The sequence below is a fragment of the Phaseolus vulgaris genome, chromosome 7 (assembly GCF_051622355.1).
Source record: "Phaseolus vulgaris cultivar YP4 chromosome 7, ASM5162235v1, whole genome shotgun sequence".
NCBI lineage: Eukaryota > Viridiplantae > Streptophyta > Magnoliopsida > Fabales > Fabaceae > Phaseolus > Phaseolus vulgaris.
Genome location: NC_143504.1, coordinates 4,252,465 through 4,277,417, shown reverse-complemented (window position 1 = coordinate 4,277,417; position 24,953 = coordinate 4,252,465). Strand labels below are relative to the sequence as shown.

Here is a 24,953-nt window from a genome sequence, read left to right as displayed (position 1 = left end):
GTAATAGTTATATGTAAATTATGGGGTGTTACATTACCTAGATTATCGAACAAATTAATCCATAAACATTGAATTGGAAAATATAAAAATTTAAATACACAATAAAACTATAATTTTTAATAAAAAATTAATTTATGAAAAATTAAAACTTAACAAAATTTACAAAATTAATCACTTCAATTCAATGATTATTTTCTGACAAATTTAATAACATTTTAATATTAAAATTAAGAACAAATCTTCTTTATTTGAATAAAATCATTCAAAAATTTATTTATTTTTTTTAATTAAGATGTATAATAAATCTATCAATTATATAATATTTTTTATATTTTAACTACATCAATCATATTATTTATAATTTTTTTTATCAATCTAATTACTTTCAATCTACATTCTTTCGCACAAATAACATAGTTTTTCGTTTTCTTTCTTCCCTTTCTACTATCATCCTCGTCAAAACATATTAATTCCGAAATCCAACAAAACATATTAATTCATTCCTTACCACTTTCATGTATTGTAAATTTGTTTCTTCATTTGTGCTTTTAGGATTAACAACGTGTTAAATTTTGAAGTTTTTACAATTTTCAATTTAATGATGTAAGTGTGTTTCTATTGAGTACACTGATTAATTCTCGTCTCTCTTCTTTTTTTTGTCAGGTATAACATATTTTTATGTTAAATTTTGATGCTTAATTGTTGTTTTTATTATCCACGCATTGGTTTTCTCTTGATAATATACCTTCACAGATCATATTTTCTCTCTAGGGTAATCTTCACACTACATTTTTTAAGTTATGATTTCGACGATTGTTTTTTTTTTCTTTTTTAATACTCTTATAATTATTTATATTATTTGAAATTGTTAAATACAAAGGAAATATATGTTTGGACCCGGAAGTCTTTTGCGTATAATTAATAAAAATTAATTTAAAAACTAATAATTTTTATAATAACTAAAATAATATCTATTTTAATTATTATAGCAACCAACTATTTTTTTGTCTCATTTCTATCAATAATTTTCTTGCAGTGAAATTTATATTTTTTTACATTTTCTATATTGTTTTAATTTTTGTTAAAGCGAAATAGTTAACACCGATATATTATTAGGATGACTATTTTTATTTTATATTTATAATAATTTTTTTTATTAATTATATATGATTGTTTTGTTTTGTTACACACCAATGTTAAGATTAACCAATATATACTAAACCAAATCAACAAAATTACATGAGACTATTAATTCACTTGAACCTTTATCAAAATACTACTCTTTACTTCAATCTCACCAACATTTCAATAACCATGTCTAATTATGTCTAATTGACCTACTTCCCAAATTGATTTTCTTATACTCAAGACCAATATAACAACATTTCAAACCAAAAGTTATTTAACCAAATACCAATTTAACTTCATTATCAAGTGTACAAATTATCTTTTTAACAATTAACAGTGCCATATGTTCTCATATTCTCAACTAAAAGTAAATAGATTAACCCTTTTTACTTGAAATTTCCTTGAAATCATAGAAGAAAAAAACCAAAGAATCATAACTTCAAGAATCTCATCTAGAAACTTTTAACTCCATGACAACAAAATTACAAACTAAAAGAAGTTATAAAAGTAGTTGAAAGATTAAAAATTCTCAACTACTAAAACTTAGGAAGATTGTTAAAGATAAAAGAGATTATAAAAAAAAACTTATTCTACTCTAAAAATCAATCAGATGGATTTTTTTTTTTTTTCAGGCCATAGACAAGGTAGGATATAAAATTTAAAATTGAAAAGAGAAGTAAAAGCCACAGAAAGAAAGAAGGAGAAGAGGAAAGAAGAAAAGAAAGGTTGAAATTAAAATGATTACACAACTATGTAATTAAAATTATAAATCAATGAAATTATTTAATCTTAAAAATAAGTCAACAATTAAATAGAAAAACAAAAGCTTAAAAATGATATTAAGGTATTTACTGATAATATAAATAAATAAAGGGAACTTTATATTAATAATATTTTTAAATAAACTAAAAAGTACTGTATATTACGATATAATATAATTTTAAAAAATGAAAATAATTTTATACAAAAATGTATCAGCCATGTTTTTATAAAGAAATATATCAACCATATTTTAATAAACAAATATATTCTAATGTTTTAATATACAATTTCTTTATTGAATTTTACTACACACAAAAAAATTAAAAGCATGTTATAAAAGTCCACAACAGTAAAAAAAAGTTACTGTCCTTTTTTTGACCCCAGATAAAAGTTGGTGTCTGAGACTATTTCCCACTCTGACCACAATGATGACACCCTAATCATTAGAAGTATCTTACTAAACACAATAAAAAAGCTCAATACCCCACATGTGATAAATAAATATAAAAAAATAAAACAAAAGATAATGTATTTTATAAAAGATAATTTTTCCTTTCAATATTCACTCTTTTAAATTAGATTTTCTTTTATCTATTACATTTTAAAATTTAGTATAATATTTTATATTGATTTAAAATTAACTCTATTCCTAATTTAAAAGCATACTAACAGTTAACAACTGTCATAAACATATAAATTTTAATCGTCAATATATTGAATCCATTAAATAAAATAACTCTAAACAGAAAGAATAATAACTGACTAATTTAAAAAATATAAAAATTAAAAATTTTCAAAGAATAAAAAAGTTCTGAATTAAACCAAAATGGTAATTTAAATTTTATAAGAAATACAACATGTTACAGAAGCAAATAAAGGAGGTATATAAGTAAATAAAAGTTAATACAAAATGAGACTAATGATATAATGAAAATTTAAAATTAAATGTAAAGTGTTTCAAATACTTATTATAAATATTAGCGCGATATGCATTTTTTTTTACTTATATAATAATATATATATTTATATTTATTTAAATAAAATATAGATTTATGTATGTATGAAAGATAGAGAGAATATAAGAATCTTATTATTGGATTTCAAGAGATTATAGGAAAAAGAGAGATAGAGTGAAAAACTGCGGTAAAAGAGAAAATTATGATAAATTTCAAAAATTAAAATTGGAAAACAACAATTTCTTGAAAATTGATGAAAATAAGATATATTTTAAAAATTTAAATTAAAAAAAAAATTATTTTACATTTAAAATTGCTTCTAATAACTGTCTTAATATATTTTTTTTTAAATAAAAAAATATATAATACACAATAATATAATAATAAAATTAAATATTATTATAAAGATAAAATAAGAAAAAAATTAAAATAAAGAATCATTTATATATCGATAAATATAAATAAAAACATAAATAACTAGTTATTCTGTATGTCGCAGTATGAAAATCGGTCCGATTGTGGATCAAATTAAAACATTAAATCGATGGATTTGGGTTTATCAATTTATATTAAAAGTATATTATTATATAAGATTATCATTATTTTGAAAAATTCAATTTCAATTTGATTTTTTAATAAATTAATAACATTTAGAATATAGTTATAATAAAATAATTAATATCTAAAATAAATTTATTAATAACATGTAAATTTATATTAAATTAAGATTGCGAAATGAGAAAGTTAAAAAGAAAAAAAATAGAGTGAAAGCTAAATTATTTTATCTTAGTTGGAAATATCGAAGTCAAGGGATGAATTGAGTAATCATTACCGTACGGATTTCAAAATAATTCAGTGCAATGTCATTAAATGGTTAAAATATTTAAAAATGAAGAATAAATATATTTTTCTGTGATTAAAATAATATTTTTTTATTGAATGAAGCCAACCTCCAAAACCTACTCTTATTGGCAGCAAAAATCCAAAGTCTGAACAAAGACGGAGTCTACAAAGAAACCCTTTCAATTCAAACCCTCAAATAAACCCTGGTAAAGTTGAAGTCTCTGATACCACATTTCCATTGAAACCTATATTGAAACCAGCACAAGCTTCCATTAGCTTCTACTTCTGAAAATGGTTTTGAAGTCAATGGTTGCTTCAGCGAGCGATCTAAGTCTAGTGAGTGCTGCTGGGAACGCTCCACTCGATTTCAAGAATCGGGTTTTTGGCGGCCGAGTCGTTAGCCTCGGATTTCGGTTCAACAGAGGGAGATGGAAGGGCAATGAAAGGTTTAACTTTAAGGTTCGGGCTGCTTTGGATGTGGGAGTGGAGGGATCAAGGAGTAAGGCTTTGCAGGGGACTTGTGGATTGGATGTGGTTTCAGAGGGAGATATAACGGTAAAGGGGTTTGCGGGGTTGAGGAAGACCAAGCTCGTGTGTACAGTTGGTCCTGCATGCAACTCTTTGGAGGAACTTGAGAATTTGGCCTTGGGAGGTATGAGTGTTGCCAGGCTCAACATGTGCCATGGCACCAGGGAGTGGCACCGTGATGTGATTAAGAAGATCAAGAAGTTAAATGAGGAGAAAGGGTTCTGTGTTTCTGTGATGATTGACACCGAGGGTAGTCAGATTCATGTTGTTGATCATGGAGCCTCATCCTCGGTTAAAGTAGAGGTATGCTGTTTCTGCTTTATTTAACATTCAATGGTTAGATGTTAAAAAGTAGTACATATAAATGGGGGTATCAAGTACCACATCTCGTTGGATTGTTTTCGCATCATTCATAGATGTTCAGCCTTGCAAACTATCTAGTACTCAATGGGAGAGTGTTAGAGATCTCACCTTGACTTGTGTTGTGATATGGTAAAAACAGTGTGTGTTGATATGGAGCAACTTTCCCTTCGTGAGCTGTCTTTTGGGGTTAAGTTAGATATTAATCCAAATTATTAATGAATATGTTTATATTTTTGTGTGAAAGGCTTTTTTGTGCTAGCTTGTCCTAAATGATCACACTTATTGAAGTTAGCTAATTTGGAGAGATGCACTTTTTTCTATATTGTTTTTGTTTCCATCTCAGGAAGGTTCAATATGGCATTTTACTGCTGAGCATTTTGAGGGTTCTCGCCCATTCACAGTACAGACAAACTACAGAGGTTTTTCTGAAGGTGATGTCTTGCTTAAAGAGTGAAGAAACAGCTCTTCCTTTTCTATCGCAATGAATTTATGCATTAAAGTTAGTACTGAACTAAGTTGATGTCTATCAGATATTGAAGTGGGTGATGAACTTGTTATTGATGGTGGAATGGCTTGCTTTGAAGTCATTGAAAAGACAGGAAATGATTTGCATTGTAAGTGCATCGATGCTGGTATTTTCCTTCCTGGAGCCAAATTTAGTTTCTGGAGAGATGGAAAGCTTGTGAGGAGGAATTACAAGCTCCCCACTCTATCAACAAAGGTATACATATTCCATTTTTTTCTCCCGGGCTCATTTGATGAACATCATGAAGGATAAATTTAGCATTCTGCAATTACTTCTTTACATGTATGGCGTTGATTTTCTGGAAGCATTCTTAGGCTAACAGTGTCAACTGTTGTCAAAACTCATGTTTAATATTTTTTGTAAATAAGGTGAAATGATATATTACCTCAAGGATCAGTGCTTACATTTGTCAATATATGGATGAAAAAAACTGCACCCTATATTGTTCCTTCCAAAGTCCCAAGTTTTGCTCCTCAAAACCCATTCAGAAAATCTGGAAGAACTGGTTAGACTGACGTTTCTTCAACTTCCATAAATACAATATTTTTATTAAATTCTCAGACAATGCAATAAACCTTTCCGTTTTACAATGTCTGTATAACTATTTGTATAAGTTTCAGTGACAGCATACAGAGAAGCTACCTTTTTCTTAACTGAACATATCGTATTCATAATTTACCAGAACTAATAATGAGTTTGTCTGTTTGGACCTCTTTTTATTTTTGTATTTTTCTTTGAAATAATTATAATTATGGATTGAAAATCTTTCCCTTATATGTTTTTTCTCTCCTAAATTTGAATTGTTTACATCCACAGGATTGGGCTGACATTGACCTTGGTATAGCTGAGGGTGTAGATTTTTTTGCCTTATCCTTTGTCAATCATGCTGATTCTGTTCAGGATCTAAAGAACTACCTCTCTACGAAGTCAACCAAGTAAGGAAGCATGACTTAAAAAAGGAATAGTTATATGGTTCTAGCAATATAATGTAACCGTTAATTCCTCTAAAAGGATGTTGATATTATTTTTTAGTACAAAATGTCGTGCCAGTGGCTAGGAATCTGTTAAGTATCACAATCATTCTACTGCAGTGTCACAATGTCTACTTGATTTTCTTCGATTTCCCTTTGAAGTCCTGCTGCATTATGATGGAGATAGCCATGTAACACCCAGTCATTTGCACCCTAGTGGTGTCATATTTACATCTTCAAGCGGGCGTATTCAGTACTATTTCCTAGGTTAAATTGCAATATTGTGATTGAAGAAGTCATAGGTTGAGCTATTAAATTCAGTGTTCAGCTTCCTCTCTGTCATTGCTCTCTGATAATACTGTTGTTAACAGCATATTTATTCGATAATTAACCAACTCAACCTGTTAAGTTACAAAATTATTTTCTTCTATGGACTTAATTCAATGTTATTTTAGCTAAGTTATATGATTGTTTCAGATCCATTAAAGTTTTGGCAAAGATAGAAAGCTTAGAATCTCTTCATAAACTTGAGGAAATAGTTCGAGCTTCTGATGGAATCATGGTGGCTCGGGGTGATCTTGGGGTCGAAATACCACTTGAACAGATTCCTTCTGTCCAAGAGGATATAATTTACGTATGCAGACAACTAAATAAGCCAGTGATTGTAGCTTCTCAACTTCTTGAGTCAATGGTTGAGTATCCAACCCCAACTCGTGCCGAGGTAAAATCAATTTTTTTCCAGGATGAATATTATAAACTTGGTTGAATATCTTAGATTGAGAGTAAATGTTACTAGGAAACTAGGACAGAATTCCATTCTATGATTATATGTTTCCAGTTTCCCTATTGGATTTCTGTTCTTACCTCATAAATATTTGCTTTTATGTAATAGGTAGCAGATGTTTCTGAAGCAGTTCGACAATATGCTGATGCTTTGATGTTGTCTGGTGAATCAGCTATTGGGTCATATGGACGTAAAGCTTTGGCAGTCTTGGATATGACTAGCAGTAGAATGGAGTCATGGAATCGGGAGGAGAACAGACAGAATCTTCTCAACCACCACCAACTTGGAGCAGCATTGCCAGAATGCATCACTGAGCAAATATGCAATTGTGCTGTTGAAATGGGTACTTCATATTTCTTCTTGCCACTTCATTCTAATATGAATTGTGCGTGGTGGTTAGAGTCTAATAACCATTATAAAAAATTACCCTTTTCTTCTGCAGCCAACAACCTTGGTGTGGATGCCATCTTTGTGTACACAAAGCATGGACACATGGCATCACTTCTATCACGCAACCGCCCAAATCCTCCCATCTTTGCCTTCACCGACGATGAAAGTACCCGTATGGCTCTGAATCTGCGATGGGGGGTTGTACCCCTTCTGGTTGATTTATCAGATGATGCTGAATCTAACATCTCAAAGTCAGTCCAACTTATGGAATCCAAAGGATTGATCAGCCAAGGAGATGTTGTCCTAGTGGTCTCGGATATAGCTCCCAAACGTTCCTCTCCTATGGCTCTCCAATCAATTCAGGTGAAGACTATTGGCTAAAACGCAAGGTTGCAAAAATATCCAGGGACACGTGTCCAAGAATTTTCTTGTCCTAATGTATAATTAGCTTGGGATAGTATCGTATTATTGGTTTCTTGTCCTTATGTATAACAACAAAGTTTATAAATTCTCTCTTGTAAAACTCTAGCTAGATCTGAAACCTGTTTCAAAAGATGCTTATGAAATTACACTTCGTGAATTGCCCATTATAAGTAGTTAATACAATTGCACTAATATGTCGCAATTATATTATATTCATCAACTTTGTTTGATTGTTGTGAACTCACAGAATACTACATTCGCAAGTTTCTTTGCTTACACGCGAATCTAATACTCACTTTCGTCTTTCCATGATATTCTTACGAAAGGGATCTTCCCAGTTGTCTCTCGCTTCATATAAGAGTTCAAAAAAGGAGTAGGTAAAGTGGTAAAGTAGGTAAAAGATAAAAAATGAGTCTAACAAAAAGTGAAGTTCAAAAAATGGCATTCCTTCTAAAGATTATAGGCAGTGTATTAAAAAACTAAATTAGAATTTAATTTCTATTCAAATATCTTAATCAGTTAAAATTTATTGTTATATGATTTTAAGATATTTATTATTTACTACAAAAGTTACTTAAGTTTAACTATTTCAAAATGTCTCATCCATTCCTAAACTTCTGTACTACCAAAATAAAATGAAAAAAGAAAAATTAAAATATTATATATGTATATGTATATGCACACACAAAAAGAATAAAAAATCTTTATACTATTGGTATGGGCACTATTTATTTTTAGAATTAACCAAGGTTATAATAACATTAAAGATTATTTTTTAAGAAAGATACCTATAATTTGATTTAGTGTATTAAATCGTGAATCATTTTCATTGAAATTAGATTTAAATGACATTTCTTAAAAAGTTGAAGTATACTCTTGTGTTCTAATATATTAGAATAAATAATTTACTGAATTTGACACAGTTACTATTTTACCTCTTCCACTTTTTAATGGGTCTGTCCAGTACTATCCTAAATTAATAAAAGAAATGTCATTCCATCCTTTTAAAATTATTTTTTTATCTTTATTAGTACACTTGCCTTTTTTTTATCTCTTTCAATTTAACTTTTATTTAAAAAAATAATTGTTAAAAAAGTTTTATATTAATATTAGTAGATACATGTGTAATTGAATTCTTGTTTTGTGTATTATTCTATTATTGGTGATAAAGTTGATAAATACGTTTCTAAATTTACCGAACATCACAACCCAACAAAATAAGTTTGCCATATTTTCGTGGAAGGAACAAAATGATTGGAGTTTATGAGAATAAATAATAAAATAAATAGTGAAGGAAATCCATTCGCGAAACAAAAATCATGATTATTTTGTCCATGTTGTCAGCAGCCTCTGACCGCAAATCTGCGACTGGTTACTTCTTTCTAACCACAAACGCACACCCACTCTCCGCTCACATTAGCATCCTCAGTTCTATCACTCTAAATTGCGCTTATCCAGCCGATGCAAGCTCTACTCCACTTCTTACTTCCTCTAGAAGAAGCCTCTTCACGTCTCTCTGCCACCAACCCCTTTCCTTCATTTGGGTTTCTCTGTCTCTTCAAATTTGGTGCTTTAGTTATGGCTTTTCTGAGACCTACCCTCTCCCAACTTTCCCTTTCCCAATATAATTTCCCCAGAAAATCCACGTGGAACAATCACCTACCATGCTGTTTCCACAAAAGGATCGCAAAGCTGCAAACTTTCACCTCTTCTAAGTCTTCCACTTTCAGGGTCTGTTGTAGTTCTCAAGATTCCAATAACCAAAAAAATGGCAAGTTTGATTTTTTTTTAAATTATTTTCATGTCTCATTTAATGATGGTTATTTGGAATTGTTATAATTCTAGTTTTAATGAGAAAAAATAGTTGCTTTTTAATTTGAAATAATACAGAAATTTACTAAAATTTCTTAGCTCTGTTTGTTTAATGATTTGTATTTGTGATATCCACTCTCTTTGCTTGGCAGATTACTAAAATAAAATTTAGATTTTTCCCCCCTTTTATGTCTGTCTTCATCTGGTGTAGGATGAGTTCTTGTGCTTTAAGCATGTTTATTTGTGTGGCCTTTCATGTGTTGGTTAGCAAAAAAAACAGTATCTCATTATGTTTTGGCTAGACAAGTAGGTTTTGTAGTGAAGGGGTTCAGATTATAGTCTACAACTGGTTAAAGAGAACATCAAAATGGACAATACCTTTTTGTGTCTTCATACTGCTTCTGTTTTGTTTTCAGGTGAAGAGCCTCCGGAGTCATTATTTATGAAGGAATTGAAGAGGAGAGGTATGACCCCTACATCATTGCTTGATGATTACCAACAAAGCAACTATGAACTTGATGAAGAGGTGTACGTGAATGAGGAAGATAGAGGTTTCCCAAAAAGAAAATTTGTGTCAACCAATGTTGAGAGGAGTCTAGACAATCAGAGGGAACGATCTATGGCCCTGAACAGTGAAGGTCTTGAGGTTGATTCATTGTCAACATTCCTTTTCCTTAAATAATTTATAAACAAACAGTTATGTTATTTCAATAGTTTTGTTGTCAGTAGTTTGTCTTTGTTATCCGGTGTTGAACAAAAAATACTAATTTAGTTTTTTTTTATTAATGAGAGACAAGAGAGAGGAAAATGAGGAGGGAGGACAAGGAAAAGACACGAAGGATGAACATATGAAAAGAAGTACTGAAATCCAGCTATGAATTAATGAATGGCAACTTACAAGATTGTGGTTTCAACCTTATTCTCTAAACATTCGATACTTTTTAATCTTTTATGTGTCAACAATTATATAAATAGTAGGTCTAATAATGAGTGACATCAGTAGCCCTTTTTAGCTGGCAGCTGTTACTGCTATAAACTTTTGGCTTGTTACTCAAATCAACAAACTTGATCTTGCTGTTGAATTTAGAACTTCAAATAGTCCCCTTTGAGACATCACATGTTTGGAACTTAAAATTCAAATGGCTTCTGCAGAATGCATAGAATTAGAAAGAACTTAAAATAATTTTCAAAATAAAATTGTATCTTATCAGTTTTGCAATAAGTAACTCCCTTAATTTCAGAGATGTAAGATTTCATAGTTAAATTCTAACGACATTATTTCTTGTGTTGCCATAAATAGCTTTGAAGTGTGTACTTTAGCTTCTCTGTAGTAAATTATTATTACTTTAAGACTTAAGAAAATAATAAGCTGTTAAAATTTTGAATTTTTCATTTCTGAATCTTCATGTTGAAATACAGCTTCCATGCTTCTTATTATGAATTTCAATGATTGCATAAGACTAATGAAATGTTTGCCACAGCTTATTTGTGCTTATGTTATGATTCAGAAATACTATACCTGTTTTTAATAAGATATGTATTAGATACAATTATTCTAAAAATACATAAGATATAATATGTGTAGGATTCATATACAGATATTTTAAGAAATGCATAAAACATAAAATTATATTCTGCAAGCAAATCCAAATTAACATACTTTTAGGCATTACTAAAAACAAAATAGAATTCATAAATCATTGTCATCATAAATAATTTTTTTATTTCCTGACAAATAGAAATAATATCAATCTTATTTCTTTCTTGAAATCATTTGTGAAGAGGGTAATTTCCATTTTTGCCCCACCCAGAGACTATGTTTCTAGTTCTATACTGTACATATATTTCAATGTTTCATATGTAGCTGTATTCGAGTTTTATAGTTCTTTTAAAGGCTTAGATACTTTATTGGTGAAACATTTAAGAGTATCGGATATGGATATGCAAAGTGAATTGAAGTATAGTGCTTCATGACTTGTGACTTTCTCATAAGTTCATTTTCACTTATTTTAATTAGCTTTGTAGATGAGCTTATCAAAATAATATGTTTTTAGCTTATTCTAGTACACTTCACTATGAAGCTTAAGAATAAACTCTCATATAACAAAATCTTATTGAATAAGTATTTAATTAAATTGTTTACCTAAATACTCCCTAAATTTGAGTGTGAAATGGGCATTAGTAACTTGAAGAAATCGTTCATCAGTACACTGTTCTAGTATTAATAACAGAATATTATTAAGAAATTAACATGATGATGTCCATAGTATGCAAAGGCCTTCTGTAAGACCAGTTTAGATATTGATGCACTTTCTTTTTCATCGTATATTATTACTACATGAGAATGTAGCAATTGCTGCACTGCCTAAATTATGAGGAGTCTTTTGGATGCTAAATATGAAAAAAAAAAATCTATATATCCTATAGAAATGCCTCTACATCAGAATTAATAATATATTATATTGAGTTAAATCCCGTGAAATCACTTGTGTATTCATCTATTTCAGGGCTTAATACCTCGTGCTAAACTTCTATTGACAATTGGAGGAACGTTCTTCTTGGGATTTGGACCGTTGATCCTCATAATTGTTGCAACTTTTTCTGCTCTCTACTTCGTAAGTTCTTGGCCTGACAACTGATGTGATGAGTGCATTTTTTTTATATATCAGATCACCATATTGATGCATGTCAGTATCATGACCATCTTACTTGTACAATGACAACATGATTTTTCTTTCATTTATTAGCTTGTTTGTAATTGAAGCAAATAACAATTTGACGGGTAAAAGAACATAGTCTAGTATATGGACAAACTATGTCAATTTAGCACCTACAACTTTAAGCTATATACTAAACTTCTTCATTGTAAATAGTTATAATTCATGATAGACATAGCCAATGCTGTAACTAGCATATGTATGAATTTTGTCCCCGTTGTCTGGTGAACTAACAAAGCTCCCAATTTGTGACTACAACTGTTTTTGTACATTTAATTATTGGGAGCAGCCACTTCATTTCATAATGCTGAAGCTTGTACATTTAAATCTTTTAATCTACGCCGTGGTTTTATATCTGATATGTGGCAACAAAGCTCAATGCAACATGAATCCTTAGTTTGAAATGATTTTCCCCGTCGAGAAATGAAACTTTTAATGGCAATATATTTGTTCTTGTTGGCATGCTCTTCTTACACTTCAGGCATCACTTTGTAGTGGATAAATAGGAGTGATGTTTTTGAAATGGCTTTGAAATTGATCCTTAGTTTACTGTTGCAGTATTTTGGACCAACATTTGTCCATGATGCAAGCAAGATGGCTATATCACCTCCACAATATGTGGACCCTTACGCACTCCTTGAAGATGAAAGGATATCACAGATAGCACCTCGTCTAAACTAAAGGCAAGACTAAACATACTTAGCTCTTAGGAATCTAGTTGCATATATCAAATTTCTGTTTACTTAAGCCTCTGTTGATTTAGTTCCATTGTAAAATATCATCCAGATCAACTTCTTGTTATCTATTTTGCTTTCATCATTGACTCAATTCTTTTCATCCGTCTCTTCCATTTTGCATAGATCCTATGCATAATTTAAATATAAATAAAAGCTCCATCAGAAGAAACATTGCTTATAATGCTTTATTTTTCTGTTACAACTAAAGTTCCTCACCCCCAGACGATATTCTGATGAAATGAAAGCCCACAAACTTGGCAAACAATGAAGGTCTTGCACCTTCTTGAACATGAATAAAAGGAAGAAGGAATCATCGAATGTTGAAATGTTGGTTTTATTAAGTATGAGAGAAATCATGTAGCAGTTGTTACGTAAGCATTAATGTAAATACGTAGTATATAAACAAAGCTGCTTTACTTGAGCTTTTCAAGAAAAAAAAAATCTTTTTTAATTAAATTAAACATTATTATACAGCATGAAAATTAAATATACCATTTTTGTTGGATACTGTTCATCCTAGTATCCTACGTTGGAATAACATGAAACAGGGAAGAAACTTGGAAGGATGAGACAAACAAATATATTAAAAAAAATTTATTCAAACAACTGATCAATAATGACCAAAGACATTGCTACAAACATTGGTTCATCCTAAGAGCTAAAGCACACATAGGATTTACTGGAAGGGCTTATAGGTTTTAAGGTCTGTAATAATTCCTTGGATTGATCCAGCTGCAGCAACAAGGCTGACAATAAAGCAGAAGACATTTAGCAATTTGATCCCATTCCAGACCATAGAGAACTTGGGCACTTCGGCCTGAACAAGGTACATATGTGTTGGAAAGTAGACTGCCAAGGGCCAGAAGGCAATTGCACCAAGCAACCCCACAATGCTATTGAAGAATGGCAGAATCATAGCAATCACAACTGTGAATATCACAAACACTGTCCTCCATATCACCCTGAACACATTCAGTCTGAATGTTCCAACCAATGGAATGCCCACACCATATTCTTTTGTTATGATTTTGCTTTCAGGCCAACGCCCTGCACTCCAACTTTCCACAAGCGTAAATACTGGTTGTGAAAATACCTGCATGTACACACAAAGTGAAGATTCATAATTTAACAATCAAGGTTAAAAATCATATCATACAAATTAAATTTAAACTTACTCCCGATATTTTTCTTGTGTAATACATTGCTTAACACATGTTATTACATTTTTGGTCCCTCAAGTATCACACATATACGAGTGAACAAAAATGCAACTGAGTCATATCAGCATATTTCAAACAATGCCACAAGTGTAACATCATTTTTTTTTCATAGCTGACAACAAAGACTAATAAAAAGCCAGCATATCTTAATTACAATACTAATTTGTTAATTAGAGATCAAATAACTCAGATATAGAGTTAAGTTTGAATTTTGTTTTTCTCCCTACAGCATACATAGTGTTGAGTTGGGAACTATTGGTGATGAAAGAATTACCTGGTAGGCTCCCACTAAATGAACAACTATGAAGACATTACCAATGTCAACAAGCCAATATGGTTCATAAAACCCAAACCCTGTTAAAAAATTTCCGGGTGCCTTGTTGCCGAATGCTTCATAGCCTAGAAGGCCACATAACAAGTAAAAAAATGTGGTGATGGAGATTCCAGTTACGGTTGCCTTCTTCATGGCTCCTCTTTCTGATGGGACTGATTTTAATGTGTCCTGTTGAAATCAAGTTTTATCAAAACAATCCTAAAAAAACAGTATAGAATGAAATAAGCACCAATTTTGGCTAAGGTAGCTTGCCTGTATCTCAACCATTACTTGACTGAAGCAATATGCAAAAGCAATGTTCCCAATTGCTTGGAAACTACTCCATATCTTCTGTGTGCCTGTCACGTCTTCTCCAACAACCAACCCTGTAATACTTGTCTCCACATGGCTTCCACCTTTTAGGTTCCACGCCCATGCAAAAAATTCCAACATCTATCAGTTTCAGGTTATTTATTTATTCATGCCTTACACAAGAAATGTTAAACGAATCAGATGCTTATGTACATACTATATATGACAACTTTTTAAAGGAAAGATCACATTCCTTCTCACTTTACAAACCCGTCAGAAATTAACTTTTGTTTTCATTTGAGTCCCTTTAACTTAACATTACTAAAAGGGGTTCACTATAAGATTTAAATGAATGTACTAAAATGTTCTTTACTTTACAAAATTATCATTCACTCATTCAGTAAAGATTTTTAAAATGTACAACTACTTCATTGGTTTAAGTAGTACTAGACTTGATTATTTTAGGTAAGATTTTAGTCTCTTTAACTAGCCAGAAAAAGCTCACTAATGATTGTGAGTTTGCAAAATTTAGTGATGGATATGTATGAAAGAAGAATGTAATTGTATTATTACAAATGATGTATTAACTAAATGCAATGACAAACCTGCAATTTTGACTATGGAGAGACCAATGCCTATGGCAGAATAACCAAAAGACATAACAGCAGCAACGAAAGAAAGGCCTGAAAGATTATGGAAATCAGGGATTTGGCTTATTAAAATCTCTACTGCTCCAAAGATGGACATATATGCGTAATTTGATACTTGGCACTTAGCTTCATGCCCATACTTGTGAAAGCAATTCGATCTTCTTATCGCCCTGTTTCATAAACAACAATAATGTGATATAATGTGATGTAGAATGAAAATACATTTTTATTTCTTTTATCAACCTTAACAAAATCTTAAACCCCATTTTTAATAACTGTACCCATGCTAATAGTGGCTATAAAAAAACTTGTTCTGAAAAGTTAAATTTAAAATTTATCATTCTTTTGTTTTGGAAATTATGTTAGAAAAAGCTTGTTCCATAAATCCATTTTATATACATCATATGTGTCTTAGAAAGTTTGTTCTAACTCTTTTTAGAAATTTTATTATAGAAAATAATCATGTATTTAAGAAAGTTTCTTCTAAACGTCTTATTCTATATTTTTTTTCTAAAAATCTTATTCCAAAAATCATGTTTTAGAAATTATATTTCAGAAATTATGAAAAACTTGTTCCTAAACCCTACAAAAATAGGATAATTATTTTAAAAACTAGAAGGGTGTAATTAGAAATTGTAGGTTGAACAAGAAAAAAACCTAAAATATATGAAATATCACTTACACCATGCTTATGGATGCAGTGATGGTGTATCCAATGCATGATCCAACAAGATTTGCGAACTGAGCTACTCCACATAAATGATATTGCCTTCCTCCTGCAACAAAAAAAAAACAACATTATTCAATAAAAAACACATGTGTCACTCTTTATAACTATCAAAGTATGGATGATAATAAAAAATATTTATTTCGCCATACACTTCAATAAATATTAATATTTTAATTATTTATAAAAATTTATAATTTTTTAATTTTAAAACATTTTATATTTCAATTGAGGTTTTTTTAATTTTTTTATTATAAATATTAATATTTATTATAAATGTAAAATGGAACCAGATGTGAAAATAACAATCCAATGATAATGGACGGCTGTGTTCAATCTTTTGAAATCGTTAATATGACAAACATAACCCGCCTCATGTTTTACGGACAATATTTCAAAGTAATTTTTATACTTAATACTTACAACATGTAAGAAAATCAAAATTCTTTCCTTAATTAAAATAACAAGCTTATGAAAAAAAAATCTTATCTTTTAATACTTACGTGAATAAATTTATCATGCAAAATATTTACTAGAAATTATCATATATTTATGGTAGTTTGATACCATTAAAAAGAAAAAAGTATTTACTTAATAACTCATTTTAATAATATTACCAACTTATATATAATCTAGAATAATTTTTTTATTTTCAATTATTTTTAACAATATATAATAGGATACCTCATTATATATATATATATATATATATATTTTAAATTAATAGTGAATATAAGCTAACTGTCAACTAAAAGTAACTGGACCTATTTTTACTATTCAACAGTATAGTTACTTTTTTTGGCACAAATATGTAATCTAAATTATTCTTTTTAGTATTGCTTTAATTCAAATTATAAAATGCATACATCAAATATAAAATTAATATAAATATATATATATATATATATATCTTTTAAATAAATATAAAATTAAAATCCAAAAAGATAAAAAAAAATATGAAGATGCACGTGTTTCCGTTGGTGAAATATAAAGTCCCTATACATAAAATTTAATTCAGTCAAACTTTATTTTAGGTACACCTTGAAATCACAATTTTTTTCTTGAAAAGATAATTTCAGTTTAAAAACATGGATTTTAGCATTTCTAATGTCATAAAATTTTAGCGTATAATCTTTTTGTCTGGTGTTATCTTTCAAAAATTATAACAAAAGGAAATGATATCGTTTCTGTCTTTTTTCATGTAACTGTTTTTATACAGTCAAGTAATAAAGTAACACGTGAAGAAAAGACAAATAAAAAATAATTGAATTTGTTTGAGTTGAAATTACCCAGAATAGTTTTGACCATGTTCATGTAGGTGATGTTTCTGGTCCCATGAACAGAATCAGGGTACCTATAACAATCGCAGAGCAGAAAACAAGTGTAGAGAGTGATTAAAGAGAACAATGTCAAAATCACAGGCCCAGCAATCCAACCCAACTGAGCAACGGCCCATGCCAACGACAGCACCCCAGATCCAATAACAGCAGTGACAATGTGTGCAGAAGCAGTTATCCATGTTCCTTCATGCACAACACAACCATTACAAAACTTAAATCACACGAACAATTGATGTAATCAAAACAATGATTCGATTTCAGATTATGTAAACTTTTGAGGAAGACACATAGCATTACCTTTTCGTTTTAAGCGACCATCGTCGTCGAATTTGAGTGAATTTTGTGCATGATTTGGCAGAGACTCCATATGCAGTGTTTCTGTCTGTTCACTCACTGATATTTTCACTGGAACATTTGGTATCATATTAATAGGAGTATCTACTTATCATAATTAATGAAGAACTAAGAAGGAACAAGAAACTAAGGAAACACTATAATCACAATCCTTATCCGAATTGCTGAATTGTTATTGGGGGAAACAGAACTGATCAAACGTGTGTATGCGTTTTTTTTATAAATCTATAAACGTGTTATCTTTTTTTATCTTATCTTATTTATTGTATAAAAATAAAATAATAAAAAATGTTAGTTATTATATGCTATATTAAATTTATATTATAATAAAAAAAATCAATTATCTACAGTTAAACATTCTTTAAATTAAATCTAAAATATGAATGGTTACTTTTAGTCTTTTTCAGTCAACCAACTAGTTTCTTTTCTCTCTTTTCTTTTTATTTTAATAAAAAAAAATTGTCTTATTAATTGTGTGTCCTTATAAATTTTATATTATAATTTTAAAATATTATTGAAGATAAAATACGAAAGTAATCTGTTTATGATTTAAAAATAAAATAAAAATTAATTTGTATACTCCAACTAAATAGTCTCATTAATTATTACACGAAGAAGGAGAGACTAGAGGTGAGTGTTATTTCAAATTCCAATTTTAAGATAACAGTAATAACAGTAACAGTTGAATTGAATTGAATTGAATTGGTCAAATGGTAGAGGAATAATTAAATTAATTTCAATTATATTTATTATATAATTTATAGATAGTATAAAAGAAATATTTATTAAATGCTTAAATTATCCATGACCATCTTATTTATTTTATGAAAAAAATTTCATGTTGATGAATAATTAAACAGTTGATATTAATATAAATTTTTAGAAGTCACATCCAATGAATATGTACTTCATAACAGTTAATTAGAAGACATTATTTCTTTTGTTTCTTTTAACGGTTGGGTTTTCTGAATTTTTTTTATTTAATTATTATTTTTAAAATTTAAAACAATACTTATTAGTCAATTGTATTCTTATTAGTTTTAAATTAATAAATAATCTAATGTTATGAAAAAATAAAGAAGTAAAAAGTTTAATTTTGGAGAAATTTTCAAAACAATTAGTTTGCTTCCCATGAAAAAAAAAAGTAGAGATGTAATAATGTACAAAATAAGAGCGTCAACTGAAAATAAAAAAAAATACAATAATCGAGATAAGATAAATCTATTGAATTATGAAGAAATGAGAGGAAATAGTATATAATTGATTATATTAATTATACAATAATTATGAATTACATATATTTACATTTAACTGAAACTTTGATTTTTATTAATAATTATATTTTGTAAATAATTAAAATAAATATTAAAATAATAAGTAAATCAAAAAAATTAACTTAAAATTTTATATATCAAGTAAACTAATTTATTTTATATATTATTATTTTAATATATAACATTTGTATATATTAAAATTTTAAAATAAATTTTTTTTTTAAAAATTATTTTGGGGTTTAATTTATATTTTCACATTTTTATTATTTTACTAAAATATTTTAAAAATATATTAATATATAATAGAATTTATTGAGTCAGGTCAATTAAATCTAGTACAAATTTTCTACTTCTTTTTTCTTAATTTAGATAAGTTTCATTTTTTTCTCTCTTTTATTTCATTTCTTTCATTTCCCACATTCTCAATCCAAACTAACAGTTAAATATAAAGTTTTGTAGTAGAAAAATCCTAATTCTCGTAACTCTTCCCAAAAATAAAATTAGTGCACGCAATCTTTCCTTTGTTATATCATAAAGTCTCCTAAAATATTGCTTTTAGAAACTCCATTTAAAGTCAAAAGAATAGCTGAAATTGAAACACACCGACATTGGCTATCATAAATAATTAAATTACCAATGCCACACTCTCTTAAAAACATTTAGAAAACTGGGAATACCTTCATTGGTCAAAATAAAGATAAATTCTGCAACTTACAAAAACAGATATGAAAGATTATAAAAAAATAAAAAATAAGCTTTTGGTATTTATTACGGAAATAACTTTTACTTTGAATATTTAATAACTTTTTTTAATTAAGTGTATAATAATTTAAATATTTTAGTTTATGTTATACTATTTATGCCAATTTTATTATTTTAGTATCAATCAAGTCAAAATATGTGTCAATATTCAATGACGATATATATTAAGTTATTTTTATTGTATTTGTAACTTACTTCTTAATATAAGGTTCTGAAGAAAAAAATAGATCATGAGATAAAACAAATGTAAAATATTTTAATAATAAAATAAAACATAGGTGGCAACTGATCTAGTAAAAATAGATCCAAGAGATTTAATCAAGTTAATTCCAAGTAAAATCGAGCTGATTAGATAAAAATAAGATTAAATTTATGTGAAAACAAATTGAATTAATTGTATTCAATATTAAATCAATTTAAGAGAGTTAGTAGAACACATGAAACTTGATATAGGCAATTTCTTCCTTCACCTTCATAGTTTTATTTGGACTTCCATAGTTATGGTGAAAAGTCATATTTATTTTTAATTAAATCAAAAATTAAGTTTAATCTTAATTAAATCAAAAATTAAGTTTAATCTTAATTAAATCAAAAATTAAGTTTAATCTTAATTAAATCAAAAATTAAGTTTAATCTTAATTAAATCAAAAATTAAGTTTAAGTCTCTACACTCTCTATCATCTAATATTTTAAACTCTACAATTTCAAAGTTGTAATCTGAATTCATAAATGACTGTTGAAAAATCAACTTTGTATTTCGAATTTTACTATTTGAAAGTGATTTTTGAATTCAGAAAATAACTTTCAAATTAAGAGTTTAAGAATTTTACTATTTGAAAATCAAATGTAGCTTTGACTTTTAAATTTAGAATACAAATTAGAGAATATTTTTTAAATAACAAAATTGACCCGAATCTAATGGGATTAAGTTATATAAAGCCCAAATTTCACATAATTGACCCGACTAATTTCAGGCCCTTACTTTACTTCTCTTGGGCCAAATTTTAGCCCGCAAAGTTCAATTAGTCGAAATTAGCATCAACACAGAAGAACATGGGTTCAGAAAATGGACAAATTATGTATTGTCATTAAGTTTAGGTCTGGAACATAAGCAGTGAAGCATAAAAGCAATGCATCCACATTAAACACTAATAGCACTGGATACTCAACACAAAACACAACAGAAAACACGCACAAGAATCTGAAATAGATTCTAGTAGTCCTCTTCCTCCTCCACACCGTCACCGGATTCAGCACCCACTTCCTCATAATCTTTCTCAAGAGCAGCAAGGTCCTCACGAGCTTCTGAAAACTCACCTTCTTCCATACCCTCACCCACGTACCAGTGGACAAAGGCACGCTTGGCATACATGAGATCAAACTTGTGGTCAATGCGACCGAATACCTCGGCCACACTGGTGGAGTTGGAAATCATGCATACTGCTCTCTGCACCTTAGCAAGGTCACCTCCAGGGACAACGGTAGGTGGCTGATAGTTAATACCACACTTAAAACCAGTAGGACACCAATCCACAAACTGAATGGTCCTCTTGGTCTTGATGGTGGCAACCGCAGCGTTCACATCTTTGGGCACCACATCACCACGGTACATCAGGCAACAGGCCATGTACTTTCCATGGCGAGGATCACACTTGGCCATCATGGAAGATGGCTCGAAAGCACTGTTGGTAATTTCAGCCACTGAAAGTTGTTCATGGTAAGCCTTTTCGGCAGAGATAACTGGAGCATAGGAGGAAAGCATGAAATGGATTCTAGGATATGGGACCAAGTTGGTCTGGAATTCAGTCACGTCCACATTCAGGGCACCATCAAACCTCAGGGAAGCTGTCAGAGAAGAAATCACCTAATCCAACAGAAAAAAATCAATTAATCCACAGAATTGGTAATATTTACGATGAATCTCATTAATATGCAGATCATTACCTGAGAAACCAGACGGTTGAGATTAGTGTAAGTGGGGCGCTCAATGTCAAGGGAGCGCCTGCAGATGTCATAAATGGCCTCATTGTCCAAAAGCACTGCAACATCAGTGTGCTCCAAGAGAGAGTGAGTGGAGAGAACACTGTTGTATGGCTCAACAACAGAGGTGGACACCTGAGGAGAGGGATAGACAGTGAAACCAAGTTTGGATTTCTTGCCATAATCAACAGACAGACGCTCCAACAGAAGAGAACCAAGTCCAGAACCAGTTCCTCCACCAACAGCATTGAAGACCAAGAACCCCTGGAGACCAGTGCAGTTGTCAGCAAGCTTTCTGATGCGGTCCAAGCACAGATCAACGATCTCTTTCCCAACTGATATAGATTACAAACAATAAGTGTAAGAATTTATAATACCCACTTGTGATATTATAAAAATTCACATATAATACTATGTTGCAACTCACTGGTATAATGGCCACGGGCAAAGTTGTTGGCGGCATCTTCTTTGCCGCTGATGAGCTGCTCTGGGTGGAAAAGCTGACGGTAAGGTCCAGTCCTCACCTCATCAATCACAGTAGGCTCAAGATCCACAAAGATGGCACGAGGCACATGCTTTCCAGCACCTGTCTCGCTGAAGAAAGTGTTGAAGGCGTCGTCACCACCTCCAACTGTTTTGTCACTTGGCATTTGACCATCGGGCTGCATAAAAGTTATAAACATCAGCTCTCGATACATTAATACTTTTCATTACTCCTCGATTAAGTATATTTCAGCTTCTTAAAGTACAAAACTAAAAAACTGCCAACAACTAATGAAACCAGAAGCACGGACATTATATCTAACTGCTAAAAGAACTTCCTAATCAGAATGACTTGCAAGCTTCACGTGTAGATCCAAAAAATGGAGAAAGAAACCACATTATGACTTCAAATAACAGGCATAAACAGGCCATATCACTACTAGTATGAATCTACAACCGAATTAGAGAATGAAATTGGAAAACGGATCTGGCAAAATAAACAGAGAACAGGCCTTCAAAAATAATAATAAAAAGTTAAAAAAAGTACGGATCAAAGAAAAATAAGTAAACGGATGAAATTGAAAAAGAAAATGCTAAAATTCATTAGATCTGAGAAACGGATATTTGCATCGACAACAGAATTACACGAAAGAAGACTCTAGGACACAGATCTGAATGAAAATTTTAAAAAAAATGTGGAGATGGAAGACTCACCCCGATGCCGTGTTCAAGACAGTAGAGCTCCCAGCAAGCATTTCCGACCTGGATACCAGCCTGACCAATGTGGATTGATATGCACTCTCTCATTTTCGCAGATTAAAACACGCGAATTTGAAATGAATAAAGAAGAGCGTAGAGAGGAAGAAGAAATGAAGAAGAAAGGCGTTTATGAAGACGCCTTCTCTGAAATCTTGATGAACGATTTTGGATTTTGGATTCCTTTTATAGGGAGATAAATGGGGTTGCTGCGCTGTCATTGTCTCTAACCAGGGTTGGTTCACGGTGCGCAAGCAATGGTTGAGCTGTCTGCATCCCATGTAACCCAACTTCGTAACCATGGTTAGTTCCCATCCTTTTTATTTTTTGAAATTTAAATATATTTTTTGCCGCCCGAGGCCAGTCCAAAACTCCCGTTGTACTGGACTGAATATTAAAAAAAAATACCCACCTGACAAAAGCGAACAACGGTAAGAAAATTTAATTTAAATAGATAGATAGATGAAAATTTAATTTAAATAGATAGATAGGTGAAAATTTAATTTAAATTTAATTTATTTTAAATTGTCTCCCTGCTATTCCTCTTTTTTAGCATTAGTAACTCATGAACTCACACTTTCCTTAGGTAAAGGAGAAAATAAATAGGTAGATGAGAACAAAAATTAAAAAATAGAAAAAAGTTATAACTTATTTTGTTGAAGAAAAAATGTGTGAAAATAAAGTTATACTTATTTGATTTGGAAAAAATATATATGCACATCAAATAAACTTACTAGTCCATGTTGTTGCAACTTCATGTCAGCTTTATCTTTCCACTTGGTCTATATTCCTTGTTTATATTTAAAGTAAGGTTTAACACCGCTTTCAATCCTAGTATATTTTGTAATTACTCAATAGTCTTTTAGTTTTTTTTTACTTAATATAATCTCCAATTTTATTAGAATAATTTAATTCAATCCTAGTATATTTTGTAATTACTCAATAGTCTTTTAGTTTTTTTTTACTTAATATAATCTCCAATTTTATTAGAATAATTTAATTTAATTTCTTCCATTAATTGTCTTGATATCATTAAGATAGGTAGAATTAATGCATGATGTCCTGTCACCTAAACCAAATTTTTAAACACATAATAAAAGTTGAACATTTAGAAATAGACCAAATTGAGTCGTTCTGTCAAAATTTAAGATTACGTTGAATCGGAAAAATAACACTCAAAAACTACGTTAAGTAATTGCAAAAAATGTGGGGAACAAAAATAATATTAAACCTTAAAGTAACAAAAGTACGAGTTTTTTTTTACTATAACGATATTGATGTTGTATTATTCTTTCCTACTGTATCTTACTGCTTGAGGAGGCATTTCTTGGGAACTCCTTGAGGAAGCCGTGACTGTGGATAATGATAGAATGAATCAAGTTTAATCTAAGTTTTTATCCAACTTAATTAAATTAGACTTAGCTTTTTAATTTAACAAGTCGATTCAATATGTCTTAATATATATATATATATAAAAAATAATGATAATATGTCATGTATAATATGTCTTATTTATTTATTATAAGTTGAATTAGATTGAATTTATCAAACTTAGAATATATAAACTTGTTCAACCCAATTCTAATTGAATGGGTTAATATACCTCTTGTTTTTCTAATTTCCCTACCATTTCTTCTCCCCCTCCCCCTTTCTGTAGTATCAAACAAAAATACTTTTGCAAAACTAGAAACTCTAGTGTCCAAGTTATTTCATCTATGCAGTAACACTGCACTTAAAAACAAACACAATTTCCACTCCAATCATTCTACAAAAAAGTCCATGCCTGAAGATTACTTCCCTTTAGCCATATTTCAATTCTTTGTTCTTTGTATTTTCCTACAC

The 24,953-nt window shown here is 29.9% G+C and overlaps 4 protein-coding genes across 4 annotated transcripts; 2 read left to right on the top strand and 2 right to left on the bottom strand.

The window, feature by feature from the left end:
• Positions 1-3,772: 3,772 nt before the first annotated feature.
• Positions 3,773-7,884, top strand: LOC137827911 (pyruvate kinase isozyme A, chloroplastic). The gene is made up of 7 exons (XM_068634286.2): positions 3,773-4,520; positions 4,924-5,011; positions 5,111-5,301; positions 5,923-6,041; positions 6,555-6,798; positions 6,970-7,204; positions 7,304-7,884. The coding sequence occupies exons 1-7, from the start codon at positions 3,981-3,983 to the stop codon at positions 7,630-7,632; spliced, it is 1,746 nt and encodes a 581-aa protein (XP_068490387.1). The 5' UTR covers positions 3,773-3,980; the 3' UTR covers positions 7,633-7,884.
• A 1,037-nt stretch (positions 7,885-8,921) lies between these two features.
• On the top strand, positions 8,922-13,031 carry LOC137827889 (tubulin alpha-6 chain). Its single transcript, XM_068634248.2, has 4 exons — positions 8,922-9,445; positions 9,903-10,132; positions 11,994-12,101; positions 12,762-13,031. The coding sequence occupies exons 1-4, from the start codon at positions 9,136-9,138 to the stop codon at positions 12,882-12,884; spliced, it is 771 nt and encodes a 256-aa protein (XP_068490349.2). The 5' UTR covers positions 8,922-9,135; the 3' UTR covers positions 12,885-13,031.
• A 585-nt stretch (positions 13,032-13,616) lies between these two features.
• Positions 13,617-17,926, bottom strand: LOC137827978 (amino acid permease 6). Its single transcript, XM_068634362.2, has 7 exons — positions 17,800-17,926; positions 17,452-17,685; positions 16,118-16,211; positions 15,391-15,605; positions 14,747-14,889; positions 14,435-14,662; positions 13,617-14,033 (listed from the first exon to the last, which is right to left on the bottom strand). The coding sequence occupies exons 1-7, from the start codon at positions 17,924-17,926 to the stop codon at positions 13,617-13,619; spliced, it is 1,458 nt and encodes a 485-aa protein (XP_068490463.1).
• A 3,024-nt stretch (positions 17,927-20,950) lies between these two features.
• Positions 20,951-23,523, bottom strand: TUA2 (tubulin alpha-2 chain). The gene is made up of 4 exons (XM_068634890.2): positions 23,070-23,523; positions 22,300-22,534; positions 21,837-22,207; positions 20,951-21,756 (listed from the first exon to the last, which is right to left on the bottom strand). The coding sequence occupies exons 1-4, from the start codon at positions 23,160-23,162 to the stop codon at positions 21,106-21,108; spliced, it is 1,350 nt and encodes a 449-aa protein (XP_068490991.1). The 5' UTR covers positions 23,163-23,523; the 3' UTR covers positions 20,951-21,105.
• Between the last annotated feature and the right edge of the window lie 1,430 nt (positions 23,524-24,953).

Excerpts from the sequence above, each read along its gene's own strand:
- LOC137827911 (XM_068634286.2), top strand. The coding sequence starts at position 3,981 with ATGGTTTTGAAGTCAATGGTTGCTTCAGCGAGCGATCTAAGTCTAGTG. Across the intron at positions 6,042-6,554 it reads CTCTCTACGAAGTCAACCAA|ATCCATTAAAGTTTTGGCAA; the intron begins GTAAGGAAGCAT and ends TGATTGTTTCAG. Across the intron at positions 7,205-7,303 it reads CAATTGTGCTGTTGAAATGG|CCAACAACCTTGGTGTGGAT; the intron begins GTACTTCATATT and ends TTTCTTCTGCAG.
- TUA2 (XM_068634890.2), bottom strand. The coding sequence starts at position 23,162 with ATGAGAGAGTGCATATCAATCCACATTGGTCAGGCTGGTATCCAGGTC. Across the intron at positions 22,208-22,299 it reads TGCCCGTGGCCATTATACCA|TTGGGAAAGAGATCGTTGAT; the intron begins GTGAGTTGCAAC and ends AATCTATATCAG. Across the intron at positions 21,757-21,836 it reads TCAACCGTCTGGTTTCTCAG|GTGATTTCTTCTCTGACAGC; the intron begins GTAATGATCTGC and ends CTGTTGGATTAG.
- LOC137827889 (XM_068634248.2), top strand. The coding sequence starts at position 9,136 with ATGCAAGCTCTACTCCACTTCTTACTTCCTCTAGAAGAAGCCTCTTCA. Across the intron at positions 9,446-9,902 it reads TTCCAATAACCAAAAAAATG|GTGAAGAGCCTCCGGAGTCA; the intron begins GCAAGTTTGATT and ends TTTTGTTTTCAG. Across the intron at positions 12,102-12,761 it reads CTTTTTCTGCTCTCTACTTC|TATTTTGGACCAACATTTGT; the intron begins GTAAGTTCTTGG and ends TTACTGTTGCAG.
- LOC137827978 (XM_068634362.2), bottom strand. The coding sequence starts at position 17,926 with ATGATACCAAATGTTCCAGTGAAAATATCAGTGAGTGAACAGACAGAA. Across the intron at positions 14,890-15,390 it reads CTCCATAGTCAAAATTGCAG|GTGGAAGCCATGTGGAGACA; the intron begins GTTTGTCATTGC and ends GGAACCTAAAAG. Across the intron at positions 14,034-14,434 it reads ATTTAGTGGGAGCCTACCAG|GTATTTTCACAACCAGTATT; the intron begins GTAATTCTTTCA and ends GTGTACATGCAG.